General features: G+C 40.8%; 1 protein-coding gene across 1 annotated transcript; it reads right to left on the reverse strand.

Annotated features, from left to right (window-relative positions):
• Window positions 1-1,945: 1,945 nt before the first annotated feature.
• LOC129546716 (uncharacterized) lies at window positions 1,946-18,919 on the reverse strand. Its single transcript, XM_088830505.1, has 5 exons — window positions 17,857-18,919; window positions 17,429-17,535; window positions 13,020-13,065; window positions 9,466-9,592; window positions 1,946-5,875 (listed from the first exon to the last, which is right to left on the reverse strand). The coding sequence occupies exons 2-5, from the start codon at window positions 17,437-17,439 to the stop codon at window positions 3,708-3,710; spliced, it is 2,352 nt and encodes a 783-aa protein (XP_088686631.1). The 5' UTR covers window positions 17,440-17,535; window positions 17,857-18,919; the 3' UTR covers window positions 1,946-3,707.
• Window positions 18,920-20,515: the final 1,596 nt, after the last annotated feature.

Raw genomic sequence — 20,515 nt, forward strand, 5'->3', positions numbered from 1 at the left:
ATCATTCTAGTATTGAAAGCTGAGCATCACTTTAGCCACATTCAAGGGGCTTGAGAGGAGGTCGAGGTAGGGAAGAGAAGTGGGTAGTAAAACCTTGAAGAGCTCCCCTGTAGGAATAAGTACCTAGGGTAATGGGTCACCTTTGGTGGAGACCAAAACCAAACTCTAAATCACCTCAATTACTTGAAATCGGAATCTTAGCGATTCTTAGCATGAATCTTTTCTGTTAGTATCTTCAAGCACTTAAGTCCCGGCTTCCCTGGTGGCTCAGATGGTAAAGAATCTGCCCGCAATGCGGGAGAGCCAGGTTCGATCCCTGGATTGGGAAGATCCCCTGCAGAAGGAAATGGCAACCGACTCCAGTACTCTTGCCTAAAGAATTCCATAGACAGAGGAGCCTGGCGGGCTACAGTCAGTCAGTCCATGGGGTCGCAAAGAGTCGGACACGAGTGAGCTACTGACACTCAAGCACTTCAAGGGAACAAATGACAATTCTCTCTAGGGAAGACAGCATTATCCAAGGTTTCAAATTATTCCTATAATTTAAAAATAATTAATATAGGGCAAAGTTGTCCCTGAAGAAAAAAGCATTATAAAATATACAAAGAAAGTTTATAAATTTCAAACTACCAAGAATGGGTTCACATAAAATATAAAGCAAACTTGGAAAAGCAAAACTGACAGAACCACAAGGAGGAAAGTTCACTATCAGAATGGGAATTTGTAATACATAATTAGGAAGAAATGTGGGATACTATTAGCTTAATAATAAGCTAATTATTAAAATGAAAAAATTGCCCCTCCGTAATTTAAAAAATAACAAAAAATACAGTAAGTAGATGGAAGCAAATGAAGAGATAGATGAAATAGAAAACAAGGACTTCCCTGGAATGGGAACGAAGATACCAACGAAGATACCATATGCAGAGAGATGTGGCAAAAAAAAAAAACCCAAAACTTAAAAGGCAGTAGTTTTCCAGTCCTTGACTTAATTCACTAAACTATACAAATTACCTTGAGAGTTGGTGGGCTACTTTGATATCTACTCAAAACAAAATATAACATCTAATGCAATTTGAGGTGGCATGAACTTTCATCCTCATATAAACGTGTGGTCTAGGAGATGAATCTGAGAAACCTGCCTCTCACATTATATACATACTCATTTTTGCTGAGTAAAGTTCTTTAACCAAACAAGTGTTAAACATCAGTGAAAAATGAACTAGGAAATGGTATTCAAACCTCAACAGGTTCCCATCATGCTATGTTCTTTTCCTTAGGGAATCTTTGATAAATTTTACCTCCAAGACTTACATATATTGACTCTCTATCTTCAGGTTTGCCCAATCAGTGTTACCTTGGTAAACAATTAAAACACTCATTTTCTAAACTCCTTTCCCCCCATAGCTCAAGGTTCTTTGGGTTACAGTACCTGGAATGAACCAGTTAACTTTCCCAACCAGACCAAGCACTTGAAAGGACAAGCCAGTACTCTGGATTATCCATCCATCAGCCTAGTAAGGAACAGAACTAAGATGTATAAATTTCTACTGTTGGAATTAAAATAATCTTCTGGGCTGTATGGATTTATGCCTAAACTTCATTAGTTACAAAAATATATAGTTATACTAGCTGATATTCTGTATCTTTGAACAACCATATAAATTTCTTTCTATAATTGATTCCCAGAGTTCTATTCCTTAACTTGGGCTATATATACATTTTCTTACTGTGAGGGATTAGTATGTTTAGTAATTTTCTGTTTTACATAGTTTTACTATCTACAGTACTATAAATATCACAGTATTTTACTGTAAAATTGATGCTTAATGAAAAATTTAAAATATGGAATCTAAAATGGGGAAACTCTCTGAAAATCCTGTCACTGTTTACATGAGGGTGAATATTCCTTTTACAGATGACAGAATGTATTACCAAACACACGTTTAAACTGTGTGATTCCCCTAAACTACATCAGCCTGTTACATGCTTTAGTCCTGAGTCTTGGATATCATTTTTCTAGATCTGGTTTCATATACCAAAATATATTTAAATAAGCTCCTACTAAATATTTCACTTTAATAAAATTTAGCTAAATACTTGATGTGCTACTCACCTTTTCTACTTAAATCTCTTAATTGTAAGTTCTGCTTCTATGATTTCTGTGTCATAGAAGTCACATCCTGTATTTTGATATACACTCACCAACTTCTCTTCAAAAAGCAATTTTTCAATCCATCCCTAGGAAAAGTGTTCAAGTCAGTCACTGAATCAATGTATTTGATGAAATGACCAACTTCCAACAATTTTTTTCCTTTTATTTCAGGCCAGGAAGTAATAGTAATGGGGTAGAGAACTTAGTGAAAGTAATCTACTTTATAAACAGTGTCTCTTCTTAACTTTGGAAGTCTTGATGAAAGTTAACACTAAAACCTTTGGAAGATTATCACACATCAAAGCCTAGATGGAAAGGCAGAGAATAAAAAACCAACAGTCGATTCATTTACTAAGAAATGTTTGTCCTTTGTCACTGTCACTAGTAATTCTGACTTGAAAAAAGAATCAATAGTATGTTTTCTGTACTGCAAGATTAATAATCCATTTTTCAGTAAGTCTATACTGTCACAAGAGCTTCCTTTGTGGCTCAGCTGGTACAGAATCCTCCTGCAATGTAGGAGACCTGGGTTCAATCCCTGGGTTGGGAAGATCTCCTGGAGAAGGGAAAGGCTACCCACAGTATTCTGGCCTACAGAATTGCAAAGAGTTGGACATGACTGAGCAACTTTCACTTCACTTCATACTGTCACAAAAAGTAACTGATTGTGTACTGTATAAATCTGACAGAATACTAGACAAACTCCAAGATGGTAAGATCCAACTGGAAACAAGGCTAGGCGGACAAGAGGAGCTAATCAAAATGGGACAATGTCAAATTAATACCACAGACTGCAGTACTGAGTGGTTTACTTATACTTTTAACTCTTTGTCTCTCTGAATTACTTTTAAGGCCACATTTAATTACCTGTCCTGAATAAAACTTTCTATGAAATTTTGAGGTGATTGCAATATAATTTATAAAACATTTTTCATTTACTAATTTAACAAGTATTGAGCACCTATGAAGTATTACAGGTTTCCCTTGTGGCTCAGCTGGTAAAGAATCCACCTGCAATGCGGGAGGTCTGGGTTTGATTTCTGGGTTGGGAAGGTATCTTGGAGAAGGGAAAGGCTACCCACTCCAGTACCCTGGCCTGGAGAATTCCATGGCCTTTATAGTCCAGGGGGTCGCAAAGAGTCAGACATGACTGAGCAACTTTCACATGAAGTATTACTTGGCCATGGTCAGATTATACATATTCAGAACAAAGTCTCTGCATTCTGGAGAGACTATTGGGCATTGAGAGTTCTAATGGGCATTAGTTTTGACCCATCCATTATACTTTTGTACAAGGCCTGATAAAATCATACTAAGTCTTCTCCCCTGAGTAGTATTTAATAATAAGGTCAAAGTTGAACTGAAGTCCTTACTATACCCCTTATAAGGGATCTCTGTTATGTGGCCTTCTAACTACTAGGACATGTTGAGCTATGGTTAAAACGCTGACTTTTTAAAGAAACAAATGATTTTTTTTTCTTTTGAACTTGACAACTGGAAGAATTCACATGACACTTGAGTTTTTAAAAAATCATTTTATAGAACTTTTTTCCTAAGTTGACTCTCTGATGATCTTACCACCCCTATGACTTTTATAGGATTTATCAGCAGCATGGATTCTTTGATGAATTGTTAGATTGGAGCGCCAACTGAAGCTCTTACCACACGTCTCACACTTGTAAGGTTTCTCCCCTGTGTGGACTCTCTGATGAGACTGCAGTTGTGAAGACCGACTGAAGACTTTACCACACACATCACATCTGTAGGGCTTCTCTCCAGTGTGGACACTCTGATGAAGCTGAAGACTTGAGGCCTGACTGAAGTGCTTCCCACACTCCCCACACTTATATGGTTTCTCTCCTGTGTGGACCCTCTGATGCATGTCGAGGTTCAGGCTCCACTTGAAGCCCTTCCCACACTCCTCACATTTGTATGGCTTTTCTCCAGTGTGGACTTTTTGGTGGGCTTGAAGGTGTGAACTCCGGCCGAAGCTCTTGCCACATTCTTCACATTTGAATGGCTTTTCTCCACTGTGGACTCTCTGATGGGCCAGGAGATTTGAGGCCTGCCTGAAGACTTTTCCACACTCCTCACAATTGTATGGTTTCTCTCCAGTATGGATTCTGCAATGAATTTTAAGATCTGCTCTACGACTGAATCCCTTCCCACACTCTTCGCATTTGTATGGTTTCTCACCAGTATGGATCAGCTGATGGATCTGAAGTCGTGAACTCTGATTGAAGCCCTGCCCACACTCCTCACACTTGTAGGGTTTCTCTATGCTGTGGGCCTTCTGATGTATTTGAAGATACGAACTCTGACTGAAGCCCTTCCCACACACTTCACATTTATAGGGTTTCTCTCCTGTGTGGACAACCAGATGAACTTGATAATGGGAGTTCCTCCTGAAGTTCTTCCCGCACTCCTCACATTTGTATGGTTTCTCCCCTGTGTGGACTCTTTGATGTGCCTGAAGGTTTGAACTCAGAGTAAAGCCTTTACCACACACATTACATACGTATGACTTCTCTCCAGTGTGGATTCCCTGATGTGCCTGAAGACTTGAAGGCCGACTAAAGCCTTTCCCGCATTCCTCACATTTGTAGGGTTTTTCCCCTGTGTGGACTCTCTGGTGAATGTATAGATTTGAGCTACAAATGAAGCCCTTCCCACATTCCTCACATTTGTACGGTTTCTCTCCCGTATGGACTCGCTGATGGGACTGAAGGTGTGAATTCCGACTGAAGCTCTTACCACATGCATCACATATGAATGGTTTCTCCCCGGTGTGGACTCTCTGATGGTCTTGAAGGTGGGAGGCCTGACTGAAGGCCCTGCCACACTCCTCACAAGTGTAAGGTTTCTCTCCCGTGTGGACTTTACAATGAACAATAAGTGCGGATCGACGACTGAAGCCTTTCCCACATTCCTCACATGTGAATAGTTTCTTTATGCTGTGGACTTTCTGATGAGTTTGCAGTTGTGAGCTCTGACGGAATTCCTTTCCATACTCATCACACACACTGCATTTTTCTCCTATGTGAATTCTCTGATGAATATGAAGAACTGAGCTATAACGGAAGCCTTTTCCACACTTATTGCACATGTGAGACGTCTCTTTTGAGTGTAACTGCTGGTGAAGATCAAGGGTAGAAAGGCTGGTAAAGGTTCTTTTACATTCGTTACACTGGTAAGATTTTTGTCCTGTGTGAATCATACTATTCTGATCCAGTGTGAAAACCTTCGTGCTGTCTTTTCTATAATCATTGTGGCAACAAGACTTTTCATTCTTGCGTACTCCTCGATCATCAAGGTGGTATGAGATCCAACCAATGCTGTCAACGTCCTCTTTACACCGACACAGTTTACTTTGTGTGGAAATTTCCTGGTATCTATTCTGATAATTCTGTGACTCAGTCAAGGAACTTTTTCTCCAAGAATCCCGGGCTCTCAAAGATGCAAACCTTGGATTTCCACTATCACTGGGACCACCTGCTTTCTCATTTAATATATAGTTCTCATCTTCAGAAATTTGAATAGACAGTCCTGCCCCAACCTGGTGGGGGGAATAACCTTGTTTGTGGAGCTGACAACTATTTATCATGGAGTCTTGACATCTGGTTAAGTCATTTGCGATTTGTTGCCAGATTTGCCAGCAGGAAAGCTTTTCATGTAGTCCTCTCTCTTGAACGGCCCTCAACTCGCTTTGATTGTTTTCTTCTAAAATGACAGAGAATTGAGAGATGTGGACAGGTGAAAGCTTTGTTCAAAGAGTCAAGATTTCACACTTAAGACACAGTATGAGACTTTAATGAACCCCAGCATGGTTTGACTTATCTTTTTCCCCACAAATAAAGTTCTCAGGTTTATATACTGACAGCAACCAAGGGAAGGTCCATTAAACTCCCAAATACTCAGCAGTAATGAAACCCATTTAAAACAAAATGCTGACATACTATTTACAGCATCTTTCACAAATTACATGTTGCTCCTGTCACAGTACAATATCAAGACAGACAAGCATTTTGCTGTGCTCACAGGTTTTACAATGTCTGGCAGTTACTTAGTCAGGGCTCAAGAAAGGCATGTACAGGTGAACCCCAGTTTGATTTCCAGGATGCTCAACAATTTTGAATTTCAGATTATCTCTGAATCAAGTCAGAGAAGCAAAAGAGCTTTCAGAAAGGAGGTGTCTGAAAGAGGAAAAGCACTGGAAAGTACAGCATGCTGAAAAGCTGAAATGCTGCACCACAGGCAGCAGTACACCAAGGGAGTAGTGCTGAGAAGATTCAAGGTGCTAAGAATCAGTGGGGGCGAAAAAAAGCATGAAAACCTATACACTATTCTGGCTTCTTAGTACAGTAGGCAGCACGTCAGTATCATAATCTGAAACCTATACACTGGATCCTTCTGAGTTAGCTGTATAGCCTAATATGGCTCCACATCCCCATAAAGTAGGAATCAACATTTACAGGCTAGGAAAGAATGATGTCTCAGCATGAAAAGGACTTCCCTGGTGGTCCAGTCGCTAAAACTGGTGGTCCAGTTCCCAATGCAAGGGTTCCAGGTTTGATCCCTGTTTGGGAACTAGATCTCACATGCTGTAACTAAAAGTTTACCTGTTGCAACTTAGAGATGCCATATGCCACAGCTAAGACCTGGCACAGCCAAATACATAAATAAATATTAAGAAAACAAACAAACTGGCTGCTTATTTAAGAAAAAAAAATAACCACAGCATGGAAAAATTTTGGACATAAATACACTGGCCTTTAACAAGAATGAGTTCCAAAGTGAAGAAGGCAGTGTATAAGTGAGGTGGGAATAAATTTCACAGCTTATGATAAGTACTTAGAAGAAGACTAGACACTATCAAAGAATCATCAAAGCAGTCAAGGCGAATATGATCTGAAATCCCTTCTAAAGGATATGTACAAATCCCCACACAAACAAAATGTTTGTAGAGGTAACAACCTAAGATCCATTTCTTGTTATTGAGGTGGGCTTTGGAGGAAGGAGATGGAACAGAGCTGGGAAAATCTTTTCAGGGCAAGACTAACTCACCAGTTAGCTATTTTCTGAGAACTTTTCTCCCTGGATATGATGGATAAGGAAATGGAATTTTTTTCCTTCTATGAAGAGCTACCTAAGAAGTAGACATAAAAATTCTTGATTCAAAAAAATATTTTCTCCCCAAATGAATATGCTTGCTACTAACGGCTAAAGAAAAGTCACAGGGAACGCATTTCACTCAGTTTGGTTATAATTACAGCGTTTATGCATGTGTCTGCTCAAGTTGATGAGGGTCAACTTGTTCGGAAAGGCAAACACCCACATATACACCATGGGACCTGAGAAGTTAGAATTAGGCTAGGAATTCATTTGAAGATACAAAAAGATTTTGCAATATTCCTATTCACTTGGATTTGTTCATCAGTCACTGGCTATTTAAATGGTAGGCAAATTTCTCTATCCATTGACTCATCCATTTAGTCAACAAATATTTAGAGTCCTTGTCATGTACCAAGACTATTCTAAGCACTTAGGCTTGTGAGCAATAAAAGGAACAGACCAAATTCCTCCACGCTGGGGACTTCCCTAATGGTTCAGTGGCTAAGACTCCACACTCCCAATGCAGGTGGCCTGGGTTTGATCCCTAGTCAGGAAACTAGATCTCGCATGGGCAATGAAGAATGAAAATCTAGCATGCCTCAACTAAGACTGGCACAGCCAAATAAAGAAATCAATATTAAAAACCAACTGTGACAAATTCCTCCATTCCTGGGATACCCTCCAGAGGAAGAGAGAGAAGTGAGAAACAGGTGAACCAAAATGTATGTACGTGCTCAGAGATGTATGATCAGTGCTCAGAGATCAAACAAGGAAGAGCAGAGAAAGAAAGAGAGGACTAGATTTTCTATAGTGTGGTCCAAGGACAGTCCTCTCTTCCTCTTGAAGGTGAGTGACCTGAGGTAAGTACATAGGCCTGAAGGATTACAGGTGAAAGAGTATTCCACATAGAGAGGACAAGGAGAAACATCCTTTGCAGGTCTGAGAAACAGTAGGGAGGATGATGAGATGGAAAAGACAGAGTCAGAAGGAGGAGAGGAGATGTATTCAGGGAGGTGGTGGGGTTGAAAAGCAGACCATAGAGGATTGCAGAAGTTGCTTTAGGTGGTTTTAATTCTAAGTAAAACAAGTCATAAGAGAATTTTGAACAGACAACTGACATAATCTGACTTAAAAGTTACAAAGGGTCCCTTCATCACTTCAAGAACGAACTGTAGGAGGGGAAAGGTGGGAGCAGGTGACCAGTATAGAGACTGTGCAATAACCTGGGAAAGAGATGTCCCATTGGGACCAGGTGATGGACAGCACAGGGCTGGTGAGAAGCACAACGTATAGAGAGTTAACCACGAGAATGAACAGCTGCTTGGTGCTTACCTAAATTTCTATCTGGGTCACTGAATTCATCATCCAACTTTCTATATGTTTTGTATCTCTTTTGAAGAATGAAAACATGCAGAGGTGCAAGTTAAAATGAACAGGTCACAGCTAAAGTTTACTGGAAATTTGAGTTTCCAACTGCATATTTAAGATACTGGAGTGAAGTCTGAACAGCAGAGAAGAAAAAACTGGAAACTGGGGACTAATGGTTCTGATTATATTTCCATTATCAAGGCTAATTGTTTTAAGAGTTTTGCCTTGATTATAACAATAATAAACAAATACTTTATGTTTCAAAAAAAGATACTGAAGGCCCTGTTTTTCAAACTTTGTATCATGACCCACTGAAGAAGTAGCATTTACTTCATGACTCAGACACATATATAGGAATATGTATTATTAAAACGAAGGCTGAATGACCTATTTCTGACCAATATTTTTCCTAAAATCTGTTCCCATTGGCTCTCACATTACTCATGCATTAACCAGGGTTTTCGCTGCAAAGTGATCTACTCTTCCTAAGAAGCTCTTGATATTTTCTTTAGTATTTGATTTCAATTAAAAACGGCATGTAAGGCTCGATAAGTTGGCTTTATAATCCACTAATGGGACTGCCACTAATGGGACATGAGTGAAATCTGAAAAAGAACAGACAAGGTTCAGCAGGATATTGTTCATTTACTGTTCTTTGATCAAAAAAGAAAAAGACCTGAAACACACAGTTTAGAAAGACCAGAGATAGCCTCTCAAGTCTCATTGGAATTGGAAAAGTCTGGTCTCCAAACTCAGGGAACCATTTCAAGAACCCCAGAGCCTTAAAACACCAAAGTCACAAGACACTTGCAGAGAAAGGCTGTCCTCACCTACTGAGACCAGGTTCCGGAAGTTCTCCACCATCACATCCTGGTACAGCTTTCTCTGGGCTGAGTCGAGTAACCCCAGCTCCTCCTCTGTGAAGGCCACAGCCACATCCTTGAAGGTCACTGCCTCCTACAACAAACAATACCAGCTCAATCTTATAGCCAGTGTCCAGTGGAAGAGGGGCAGCACCAGGAAGGAGAGGAGTATGATAAGAAGTTGCTCTGGCTCCTGTGCAATGTGTAGACTTCCCAGTCCTGCTCCTTCCATCCTGCCAACATCACACACTGACTTTCCTTAGCCTCACTGCAAGTGCAGCTATGAAGAAGGAAGCTTTGTGTATTTACCTAGTTTTCTCAGTGAACTCATAAATAAACTCCCTGGAATTCTAACTGCTGCATCCTGAACTAAAAAGGCTTCACTTTTTATTTCTGGCCATGCCTTGCAGCTTGTGGGATCTTAATCCCTCACCAGGGATTGAACCCAGGCCATGGCAGTGGAAGTGCAGAGTCTTAACCACTGGACCACCAAGTGAGAGTCGCTCAGTTGTGTTTGATTCTTTGTGACCCCGTGGACTATACAGTCCATGAAATTCTCTAGGCCAGAATACTGGAGTGGGTAGCCTTTCCCTTCTCCAGGGGATCTTCGCAACCCAGGGATTGAACCCAGGTCTCCTGCATTGCAGGTGGATTCTTTACCAGCTGAGCCATAAAAGGAATTCCCCAAAACATTTCACTTTTTAGTTACAATCGTCAATTGTCCCAGAAATATTTACTAATTTGGGCCCTGCAGTATATGGTGGCACCTGCCTCTCACTGAAGTAGGAACCAGGTGAGGAGGAGGGTCATATGAGGGAATTAACCAAAAGGCCATGCCAGGCCTCAGATGAAACCCCTCTTTCTTTCCCTGTTTGTCTTTCTCTTATCTAATGGTATACTCTGACTCCAGAGTCTTGGTTTTCTGGATAAATCTGAATTGGTTCCTCATTTTTCACAACCCTTTTATTTAAAACAAAGATAAAACCAATCTCTTTAGACAATTGTTCTGAGGAGTCAACGCAGTAACAAGTGAAGTATCACCTGACTTTTAAAATTAAGGTCATGGATTATTTCGATCAAAAGAAAAAAAAATACTGGGTTAGCCAAAAAGTTCATTCCAGCTTTTCCATACCACCATACAGAAATATCTGAACAAACATTTTGGCCAACCTAGTACAAGATAAAAAAACAAACCAGTAAAAAAAATACACACAGGGTCTGATTCAAGCACAGGAAGACAGAATCTCACTCTTGTCATGAGAAAACTAACAAGTTATTTTTTCTTTGCGAAGTGGCAGTTTGACCCTGCTGTGCCATATTTGGCTATTTTACCAAAAAAACATCCAAGGCACCACTTATAAAATATACCACTTCAACTTTGCATATCTAGCATGTCAAGGGCAAAAAGAGGCAATATTTTTCAGAATATATTTTTTGAGAAAAAAGTTAAATCAGGAACATCGTCACTGTAACATTCTTAAAAAAGTCCTAAACTAAAGATCTATGAATAAAGAATAGTTTAAAAATAGGTATGTAAGAAAGCTGATCACCGAAGAATTGATGCTTTTGAACTGTGGTGTTGGAGAAGACTCTTGAGAGTCCTTTGGACTGCAAGGAGATCCAACAAGTCAATCCTAAAGGAAATCTGTCCTGAATATTCATTGGAAGGATTGATGCTGAAACTGAAGCTCCAATACTATGGCCGCCTGATGTGAAGAACTCATTCACTGGAAAAGACCCTGATGCGGGAAAGACTGAAGGCAGGAGGAGAAGGGGACGACAGAGGATGAGATGGTTGATGGCATCACCAACTCGATGGACATGAGTCTGAGCAAGCTCCAGGTGTTGGTGATGGACAGGGAGGCCTGGCGTGCTGTAGTCCATGGGATCGCAAAGAGACATGACTAAGTGACTGAACTGAAGTTTTTGGGAACATGATAAAGCAATTAAAAGTGAATGTTCAGTTCAGTTCAGTCGCTCAGTCGTGTCCGACTCTTTGCGACCCCATGAATCACAGCACGCCAGGACTCCCTGTCCATCACCAACTCCCGGAGTTCACTCAAACTCACCTCCATCGAGTCGGTGATGCCATCCAGCCATCTCATCCTCTGTCATCCCCTTCTCCTCCTGCCCCCAATCCCTCCCAGCATTAGAGTCTTTTCCAGTGAGTCAACTTTGCATGAGGTGGCCAAAGTATTGGAGTTTCAGCTTTAGCATCAGTCCTTCCAATGAACACCCAGTACTGATCTCCTTTAGAATGGATTGGTTGGATCTCCTTGCAGTCCAAGGGACTCTCAAGAGTCTTCTCCAACACCACAGTTCAAAAGCATCAATTCTTCGGTGCTCAGCTGAAAAGTGAATGTTCAGTTCAGTTCAGTCGCTCAGTCATGTCCGACTCTCCGCAACCCCATGAATCACAGCACGCCAGGCCTCCCTATCCATCACCAACTCCCATAGTTAGGTAGTATTAAATGAGAAAAGTTTTTAAACTGTATCTATGTTATAAATGAACTTCCCTATAGCCCAGATGGTAAAGAATCTGCCTGAAATGCAGGAGACCCGGGTTTGATTCCTGGGTTGGGAAGATCCTCTGGCAAAAGGAATGACTACCCACTCCAGTATTCTTGCCAGGAGAATCCATGGACAGAGGGGCCTGGCAGTCCGTGGGGTCACCAAGAATCAGACATGACTGAGCGACTAATAAAACTACTACTATGTTATAAATACAAATACACAGAATACATATGATGAAGAGATTACAGAAATATAAAAGCAGCTAATTTGCAAGCTGGGAAATATTAAAGTGGAAGATGTTCTTCATGTCCCTTAATTTTTCTTTTACTTGTGAAATAAAAAATGACGAAATAAAACCAAAACTAATTACATAAGACAGGAATTTTTTTAAAAAGCACACATGGCTCACGAAGGTCCTCACAGGCTTAGACTCTCCTTGAAAAAGAAAAACCCACAGGGAACTACAGTCAGTATTTTGTTATTAGAAAATATTTCTCTGTAAGGGAAAATAATCTGAGTATATATATATATATACACACATATATATAATTGAATCATTTTTCTGTACCTGAAACTAACACAACATTGTAAATCAACTATGAAAGTGAAAAGTGAAAGTGAAAGTCACTCAGTCCTGTCCGACTCTTTGCGACTCCATGGACTGTACAGTCCAGGGAATTCTCTAAGCCAGAATAGTGTAGTGGGTAGCCTTTCCCTTCTCCAGGGGATCTTCCCAACCCAGGTTTCCCACAATGCAGGTGGATTCTTTACCAGCTGAGACACAAGGGAAACCCAAGAATACTGGAGTGGGTAGCCTATTCCTTCTCCAGTGGATCTTCCCGACCCAGGAATTGAACTGGGGTCTCCTGCATTGCAGCCGGATTCTTTACCAATTGAGCTATTGGGGAAGCTATACTTCAATTAAAAACAAAGAAAGAAAAATCCATGTAAAATCTCTGAGTACGAAAATGGTATTTTTAACAGCAAGAGAGACAAACTCTACTCACCATGAACATGTTCATCTTCTCTCTCCTTCCAGGGAAGTGCAGAGTCCTAGGAAGACAGAGGGGGAAAGAAGAAGTCAATGAAAACTGGTTTACAAAAACGTGACTAACCCAGGTGGGGCTCACTGTGAATCAGCAAGGCACTCAGTCCTCCAAGTGGCTGCAGCCGAGTGGGCTTGAGAGGGATCCTGCACTGATACCAAATGCCCCCAAGACCCCTCTGATTAGCTGTTCAGGGAGCAACATGCCCACCCACCCATCAGTGTGCTGCGGCTTCCACAGTGGTCATTCTTATTCCAAGATGTAATCAGAGACCATGTGAGCAAGAGCAGGCTTTGGAGTCAACACGCATGGGCTGAAATCCGGGCTATACCACTCACTAGCAGTGTCATCTTCAGCAAATTATTAACACCTCTCTGCCTCAATTCTGTCATCAGCAAGTGGGGGAGACTGGTGTAAGACAGAAAGCTCTGAGAACCCTGTCAGGATTTCGTATTTCTCAGCAACTGTGGTAAAGCAGATGATATTGTACAATTTGAAATGATCCTTATAGATGTGATTTCTAACAACAGAACACTGTCAAATACGGACAGGTGCCAGGTGGTTGTCCCAAAATGGGAGTTTTTAGAGTTCTGCAAATCTCTGCTTGTATTCCTCATAATTTTGTTACCACAACATTAATATTTAAACTGAAATAGGCAACTTTTTATAAAAGATATAAAAATACATTGTTTCTTTTTAAGCAGGAAGTACCATTTTGACAATTATGCACAGATGTAAAGAGAACTAATAAAAGTCTGGATTCTGCGACAATAATAAAAAACACCTCAACAGTCCATACCGAAAAATTCCATTCAGGAATCTGACTTATAAACAAAGAAATGTTTAAGAAATAAATGGATGAGAAGAGAGAGCTCCCCCTCCATGGCAGAACACAAACTAATAACTGTAGAATGAAAGACAGAAAATCATCAGTGGGTGCTAAAATTTGGAAAAGTTTAGTGCGGAGTAAGATAGCCAGATTGTTTCAAAATATTAATTGCAAAAAGGACAACAGTTACTTCGTAGACACCTTAATCAAGCACACAAAGCTGAAATCACCAGCTGGAACAAACCCACAAATTGACATTTGATTGATATGATGCCTTAGAGGGCTGCCTCACCACTTCTGGGGCATCACTATTAATGATGGATAACCTGAATCCAATTATGAACAAATATCAGATAAACCAGGGCTTCCCTGGTGGCTCAGTGGTAAATAATCCACCTGCCAATGCAGGAGATGAGTTTGATCCCTGGTCCAGGAAGATCCCACATGCTATGAAGCAACTAAACCCTTGTGTCCCAACTACTGAGCCTGTCTGTGCTCTAGAGCCCGTGAGCTGCAACTACTGAGCCCTCAAGCTGCAACTACTGAAGCCCACATGGCCTAGAGCCTGTGCTCCACAACAAGAGAAGCCAGCACAATGAGAAGCCCGTGCACCGCAACTATAGTGCAGACCCTGCTCGCCGTAACTAGAGAAAAGCCTGTGCAGCAACGAAGACCCAGCACAGCCAAAAACAAGGGCCCTTCCACAACATAATTTATCAATACTCTTCAAAAACATCAAAAGTCAAAAAGTCTGAGCAATCATTCTAGGCTAAAGAAGACTAACGAAACAAAAACTAAGTGCAACGCATACAGCTGGACTACACCTTGAAGAAGAAAACTGGCTCACCAAGACTTTATTAGAACCTACTGTATAGCACAGGGAAATTATACTCGACATTTAGTAGTAAACTGTAAGGGAAAAGAATCTGAAAAATAAATGAATCACTGTGCTGTGAAATAAACATGATATTATAAATCAACTGGATTTCAATTTTAAACAAGATCTTAAAGAAAGGGCTAATAAAAAATGTAAATATGGGCTGTGCATTAGATAGTAGTGTGTTATCAATATCATTAACCTCCTTTTGATCAACTGGCTCTGCAAACGAAGTATGATAAAGCCGTGAAAAATCACACTGCACTGAGAACTAGCAACAGAAACGGCTCGAACTTGGTGCTTTCAACTGATCAACAAGAATCGTGTTGAAATGAGAAAAAGACAAGCTGCTCCATAACACAGACAAAAATAACCAAAGAACTGGGATTTCCCTGGTAGTCCAGGGGTTGAGAATCCACCTTCCAATTTAGGGGATGTGGGTTGGACTCCTGGTTGGGGAACTAAGATCCCACATGCTGTGGAGCCACTAAGCCTCCTTGTCGCAACTAAGATCTGATGCAGTCACAAGTAAATAATATTAAAAAAAAAACCAAAGAACTGTCCTCTCAGCAAACATGAGTGATGGACCACTTCATCAATAATGACTCCAGTCCCATTTTGTTTCTCTCATCCACTAGATGCAAATCATTATGATATTCAGTAGTCAGATTGCATCTCCTTCTTGACACTATCCAATCCAGAACAAACCCTCACTGACTAAAGCTCTCTCCAACTCAGTTAACACAAACCGAAACCGTAGAAGCAGCCATACCTCACTGCCTCCTTACCAGGACACCAGCGCTGCATAGGTGTCCTTGCTGCAGTAAGCTAAAACAAACTGAGCTCTTTGATTACTTTAATCAAAGTAAGAACACCAGGTATGTTCCTGGTGGCTGCTGCCTGGCGGTCACAAATGAGCAACTGAGCAAAACAGAAATAATTGGTGACTCCCCATAAAGAGTTATGAGAACTCTTTATACTATTTTTGCCACTTTTCTCTGTTTGAAATTATTTTTATATTATTTCCTAATATTTTAATGAAAATAAAGTTATAGAAAACATATAACACAGCATATCGATTATACTCCAATAAATATTTTAAGAAATAAAATTTACAATGAGAAGCTAAGAAAACGTCATAGTAATAACAATAGTAATAATAGTAGTGGTTCAGTGATGACTGTGGCAAAAATATTTAGTACTAATTAATAATAACTACTAGTTGCTCTTCCCACTTTAGGCACAAGAACTCTAGTTTACGAGTGGTAAACTTTACAGGCGGCTCAGTGGTAAAGAATCCGCCTACCAAGCAGGAGACTTGGGTTTGATCCGTGGGTGAGAAAGATCCCCTGGAGAAGGAAAAGGCAACCCACTCCAGTACTCTTGCTTGGAAAATCTCATGGACAGAGCCGCCTGGTGGGCTACAGTTCATGGGGTCCCAAAGAGTCGGACACAATTTAGCAACTAAACAGCAGCAACAGCACTCTAGTTTAAAAGACAGCAATGAATCTATGCCCAAAAGCCTGGAAGGGATATATCTTCACATCTAATACTATTACATTTTGATTCTACACTTGCTAGCTACCTTTTGCTCAAGTCAGGATTTTTTGCAAGGATCCCTGACAAGTGACAATCAGTAGTGGGGTAGTAAAATCCTCCGACTAACTAAAGCTCTGCTTTATCCAGCTCAGCTTTATCTGTGACATCCAGCAATTTCCTCGGCCTCAGTTTGCAGACAAGATCCTTTCCTGAGCTTCTCGTATTTTCACGTGCAGGGGAGTTACTACAGGATCTTGTTGGAATGCAGACTTCTGGGCCCCCTATGCAGAAATTCTAAATCAGGTCTTGAATGGGGCTCAAGGCTGGGCCTTCCTACCCAAGTGATGCCAATGCTGCTGGTCTGTGGACCACAATTTGAGTAGCAAGGCAGTATAACCTCAGTCCCAAAGAAAACAGCCTCCACTAAACAGACACATAAACAAAGAGTAACCAGACAAAAAGGCACTAAAACATTAACAACTGTTATCTTTACATCCTAAACTTATGGGTAATTAAAATTTTTCTTTACATCTGCATTTACCGTAATGATTGTTACTTCTGTAATATAAATATTATTTGAAATAAAATAAAGGACCCAGTTGAGAAAACTATCTTAAAATTGATAGAACAGGGAATTCCCTGGTGGTCCCTGGTTAGGACTCGGTACTTTCACTGCCATGGGCCCTGGTTTAATCCCTGATCAGGGAACTAAGATCCAGCAAGCTGTGTGGTGAGGCCAAAGAAACCACACACACAAAACACAACAAACAAAAAAACTTCATAGAATAACCTAAATCTTGCTCTCAAGGTCCTCACAGTTAAGTCCCAACCTACTTTCATGAAGAGATTCTAGTCAGTTCCCTATGCTCAAGAAGAATATATCAAAGAGATTAGCAAATTCAGGTGTTGGACACAGCCTGCCTGGGGTTACAACCGCAGCTCTGCTTCTTACTATTCAGGTGAGGATGGGCCAACAGGGTTGTGCTCCCTGGCTCCATCTCCTTATCTCTAAAGCAGAGAAAACAGCAGTACAGATGCACAGAGCCAGTGTGATGGAAACGTGTTCATCGGTATAAAGCTTTTGAAATGAAACTTAAATGACCAAGGCATAGTTACAATCATTACCCATGCCCCATACGTTCTACAGTTTATGTATCTTAAATAGACGAATGCCAAGTTCTACTCCCGTGGGTCTCTGTTGCCTCTTCTTTCTTCTTTTTGAGAAGTCAAGGCTGGGGAAGAAAAGGAGATTGTGAAATCCCAGGATTGTGTTTGCATCCCCTGTATTTCACACCCTCTTGTGCCAGCTAGAAGAAACGCTCCCTTTTCTAAACAAGTCCGCAGTCCAGGACAATTCAGTTTCCTGGGCTCTCAGAATCTCACTGTGAGCACCCGGGTGCTTCCGAATTACAGTAGCATTAATAACAATCATGTATCAGGCAATTGTTTACCTTTTGCTATCTCTTTTTTCTCCAATATTGTATTAAGAAAGCATTGCTTTTATTTCTCTTTTACAGAACAGCACGGAGGCACAAAAGGGTTAAGCAACTCACCCAGTGTGACAGAGAATGAAGCCAAAGAGTTAGCTTCATAAGTGGGAGATCAGGTTAGGGGTGCAGAAAGCCGGGGGGACCCTCAAATCACAAGAAGCACGACCTGAGCCCGCCCCATCCCGGGACGCTACCAAACGCTCCGCCCAGGTGCACGAACATCATCACCCTTGGCCGTCAAACCTCTGCTTCTAGCCGCTGCTTCTCTTTCTCTCCAAATGAAAGGTCAGGAGATGCTGGCCCCAAGCGCATTTCGGGGTAGTTTGAATGGATCGTGAAAAGCGGACCTGAAACACCATCATCAAGCGAAAGATGGCTGCTACGTCGTCCTCCTGGGGCCGAAGGGACTGCGACTACCCGGAGCTCCTGGACTACACTTCCCAGAACCCCGCGGGGAGACATTCGCAGTCCAGCCTTACTATAGCTGCAGTATGCGAGCCTCGGAGCGTTGGACTACACATCCCAGAATGCAAAGGGAGTGAGTGCGGGTCCTCCACACTACCGCCCCCTTGGACTACATTTCCCGCGAAGGTCCGAGCGGAAAACCATCAAAGCCTCGCCCCCTGATGAGGAAGTGGCCAGTTCCCCTGGTTTTCACTTCCCTTAACCCCTAAGGTCTCAGGCAAATGTCTTGCCAGTCTACCGCGTCAGCCTTAGAACAGGGTTACAAGCTGATAAGCACTTTGGACATGTCCAAGGGCCTAAGTGACATAAATGCATTACCAGCCACAGAAGCTTCCTGGTAAACCCCAGAGTTTTACTGTTGAAATAAGAGAAGGAAACTGGACTTTCTTTGCAAAGGGCTTAAGTCAAAATACCTCAATCCCTGAAATGTGACCAAACATGCTTTGTCCTTACTGGTTCCACATCGAGAGGTCCTCTGTTGTAACTCTGTGTTCCCTCCTCCGCACATCTTATCAACAGGAAAAGTGAAAGTCGCTCAACCGTGTCCGACTCTTTGCGACCCCATGGACTATACAGTCCGTGGAATTCTCCAGGCCAGAATACTGGAGTGGGTAGCCTTTCCCTTCTCCAGGGGATCTTCCCAACCCAGGTTTCCCACATTGCAGGCGGATTCTTTACCAGCTGAGCTACACATGTAAAGAATCTGCCAGCGATGCAGGAGACGGGGTCAATACCTGGGTCGGGAAAATCCCCTAGAAGAAGGCATGGCAACACACTTAAGGATTCTTGCCTGGAGAATTCCATGGACAGGGGAGCCTGTCAGGACACAGTCCACAGGGTCGCAAAGAGTCAGATACCACTGAAACAACTGAGCACACTGTACGTACATCTACTTCATTTCCATCTACTGAATTGGCCCTCTCCATGTTACGTATTTAAAGTACAGCATAAAAATTCAATGGTTGAAACATCAATTTATCTGTGTATGCAAAACAATCAAGAGTTTGTTTTTTTTTTAACTTTGAAATTGGCTTCTGGGATCCTACCATAATTTTGGTCTTTATATGCCTTAGACAATATAGAACAATCATATTATTAGGTGTTAACTACAAGGGATATTTAGTAATTTTTACAAATTCTATTGTAATTTCCTGCTTTGATAGCACTAGTCAATGAAAAAAACATAACATGAAATTATAAAATGAAAAAATACCACAAATGCTCCTAACTAAGGAAAACCATTATGGAAGAGTATCCCTTTACACATGATCTTATATATGTCTACATACAGATGTATGTGTGCATACATGCACACACACACACACAAAGATTCGATTATACTCTGAAGGTTACAATCTGTGATCTCTTGAAGCCCATACTGTGTATCTCTTGCCATTATATTTGCCATAATTTTAATGGCTTCAGATACAAATATAGCAAACTCAAATTCCTACAGCTGTACACTTATTTCCATTAAAAAAATTCAGTGACATCATTGATGTGGTGCTTATCTTTTTCATATTTTAACCTCATAATCAAAAGCATTCAATTATATGATTTTGAGATCAAAGAGATATATAAACTATATACTGATAAGTACTCCTTTCTGAAAACCATGCTTTACTGCTACCAATAGGTCAAAGGACATAAATGTCAGTCTTGCCTCAATAATACATTTAATAATTTTATCAAATTCCTACAAGTTTCCTGGGAATTTTCCTCATGGATGTATGTGAAGAATATGGCATAGCCTCTACCTGAGAAGTTTTGACAGAAGAAATGCTACAGTTCTTAGTAAGCAAACAATTGAAAGTCTGGATAAAAATGTAGGGAATTAGAAATCAGTAAGTTCAAGGTCGACCAATAAAATTTTTTCTAGTGACAATTTTTGTGACATTTTCAAAATGTTACAGTAAATCCTGCCTTAACATTGAGTGACTCACAAAAAATCAGCTGTAAAGTATGCAGTTACCTGTTGTTGCAAAGTTAGTAACATTTTCAGTTTGTACTGTCAGAAAAAAAATCACAAGACAATTCCATTTATATTAGACACAATCCTTGGAAAACTAGACAGGGCCTCAGAAAATAACTACTTGAGAACAGAGGTTGTGGGAGGCAAGGAGCCAGTTGCAATAGGCTCATATCATATTAATACTGCAGATTATAATATCAAGTGGTTTTCTGTACTTCAACAAATGATCACTTCCTGAATTAATTTTACTTGGTAGGGTTCCTCCTCTGAAACAATTTTCATATA

This window comes from Moschus berezovskii, chromosome 22 (genome assembly GCF_049115385.1).
Source record: "Moschus berezovskii isolate FMDL1 chromosome 22, NW_MosBer_1.0, whole genome shotgun sequence".
Taxonomy (NCBI): Eukaryota; Metazoa; Chordata; class Mammalia; order Artiodactyla; family Moschidae; genus Moschus; species Moschus berezovskii.

Coding starts and splice junctions, on each gene's coding strand:
- LOC129546716 (XM_088830505.1), bottom strand. Junction 9,593..13,019: donor AGAAGATGAACATGTTCATG/GTGAGTAGAGTT, acceptor TGTTTGTTGTAG/GAGGCAGTGACCTTCAAGGA. Junction 5,876..9,465: donor CCGGAACCTGGTCTCAGTAG/GTGAGGACAGCC, acceptor CTGTCATTTTAG/AAGAAAACAATCAAAGCGAG.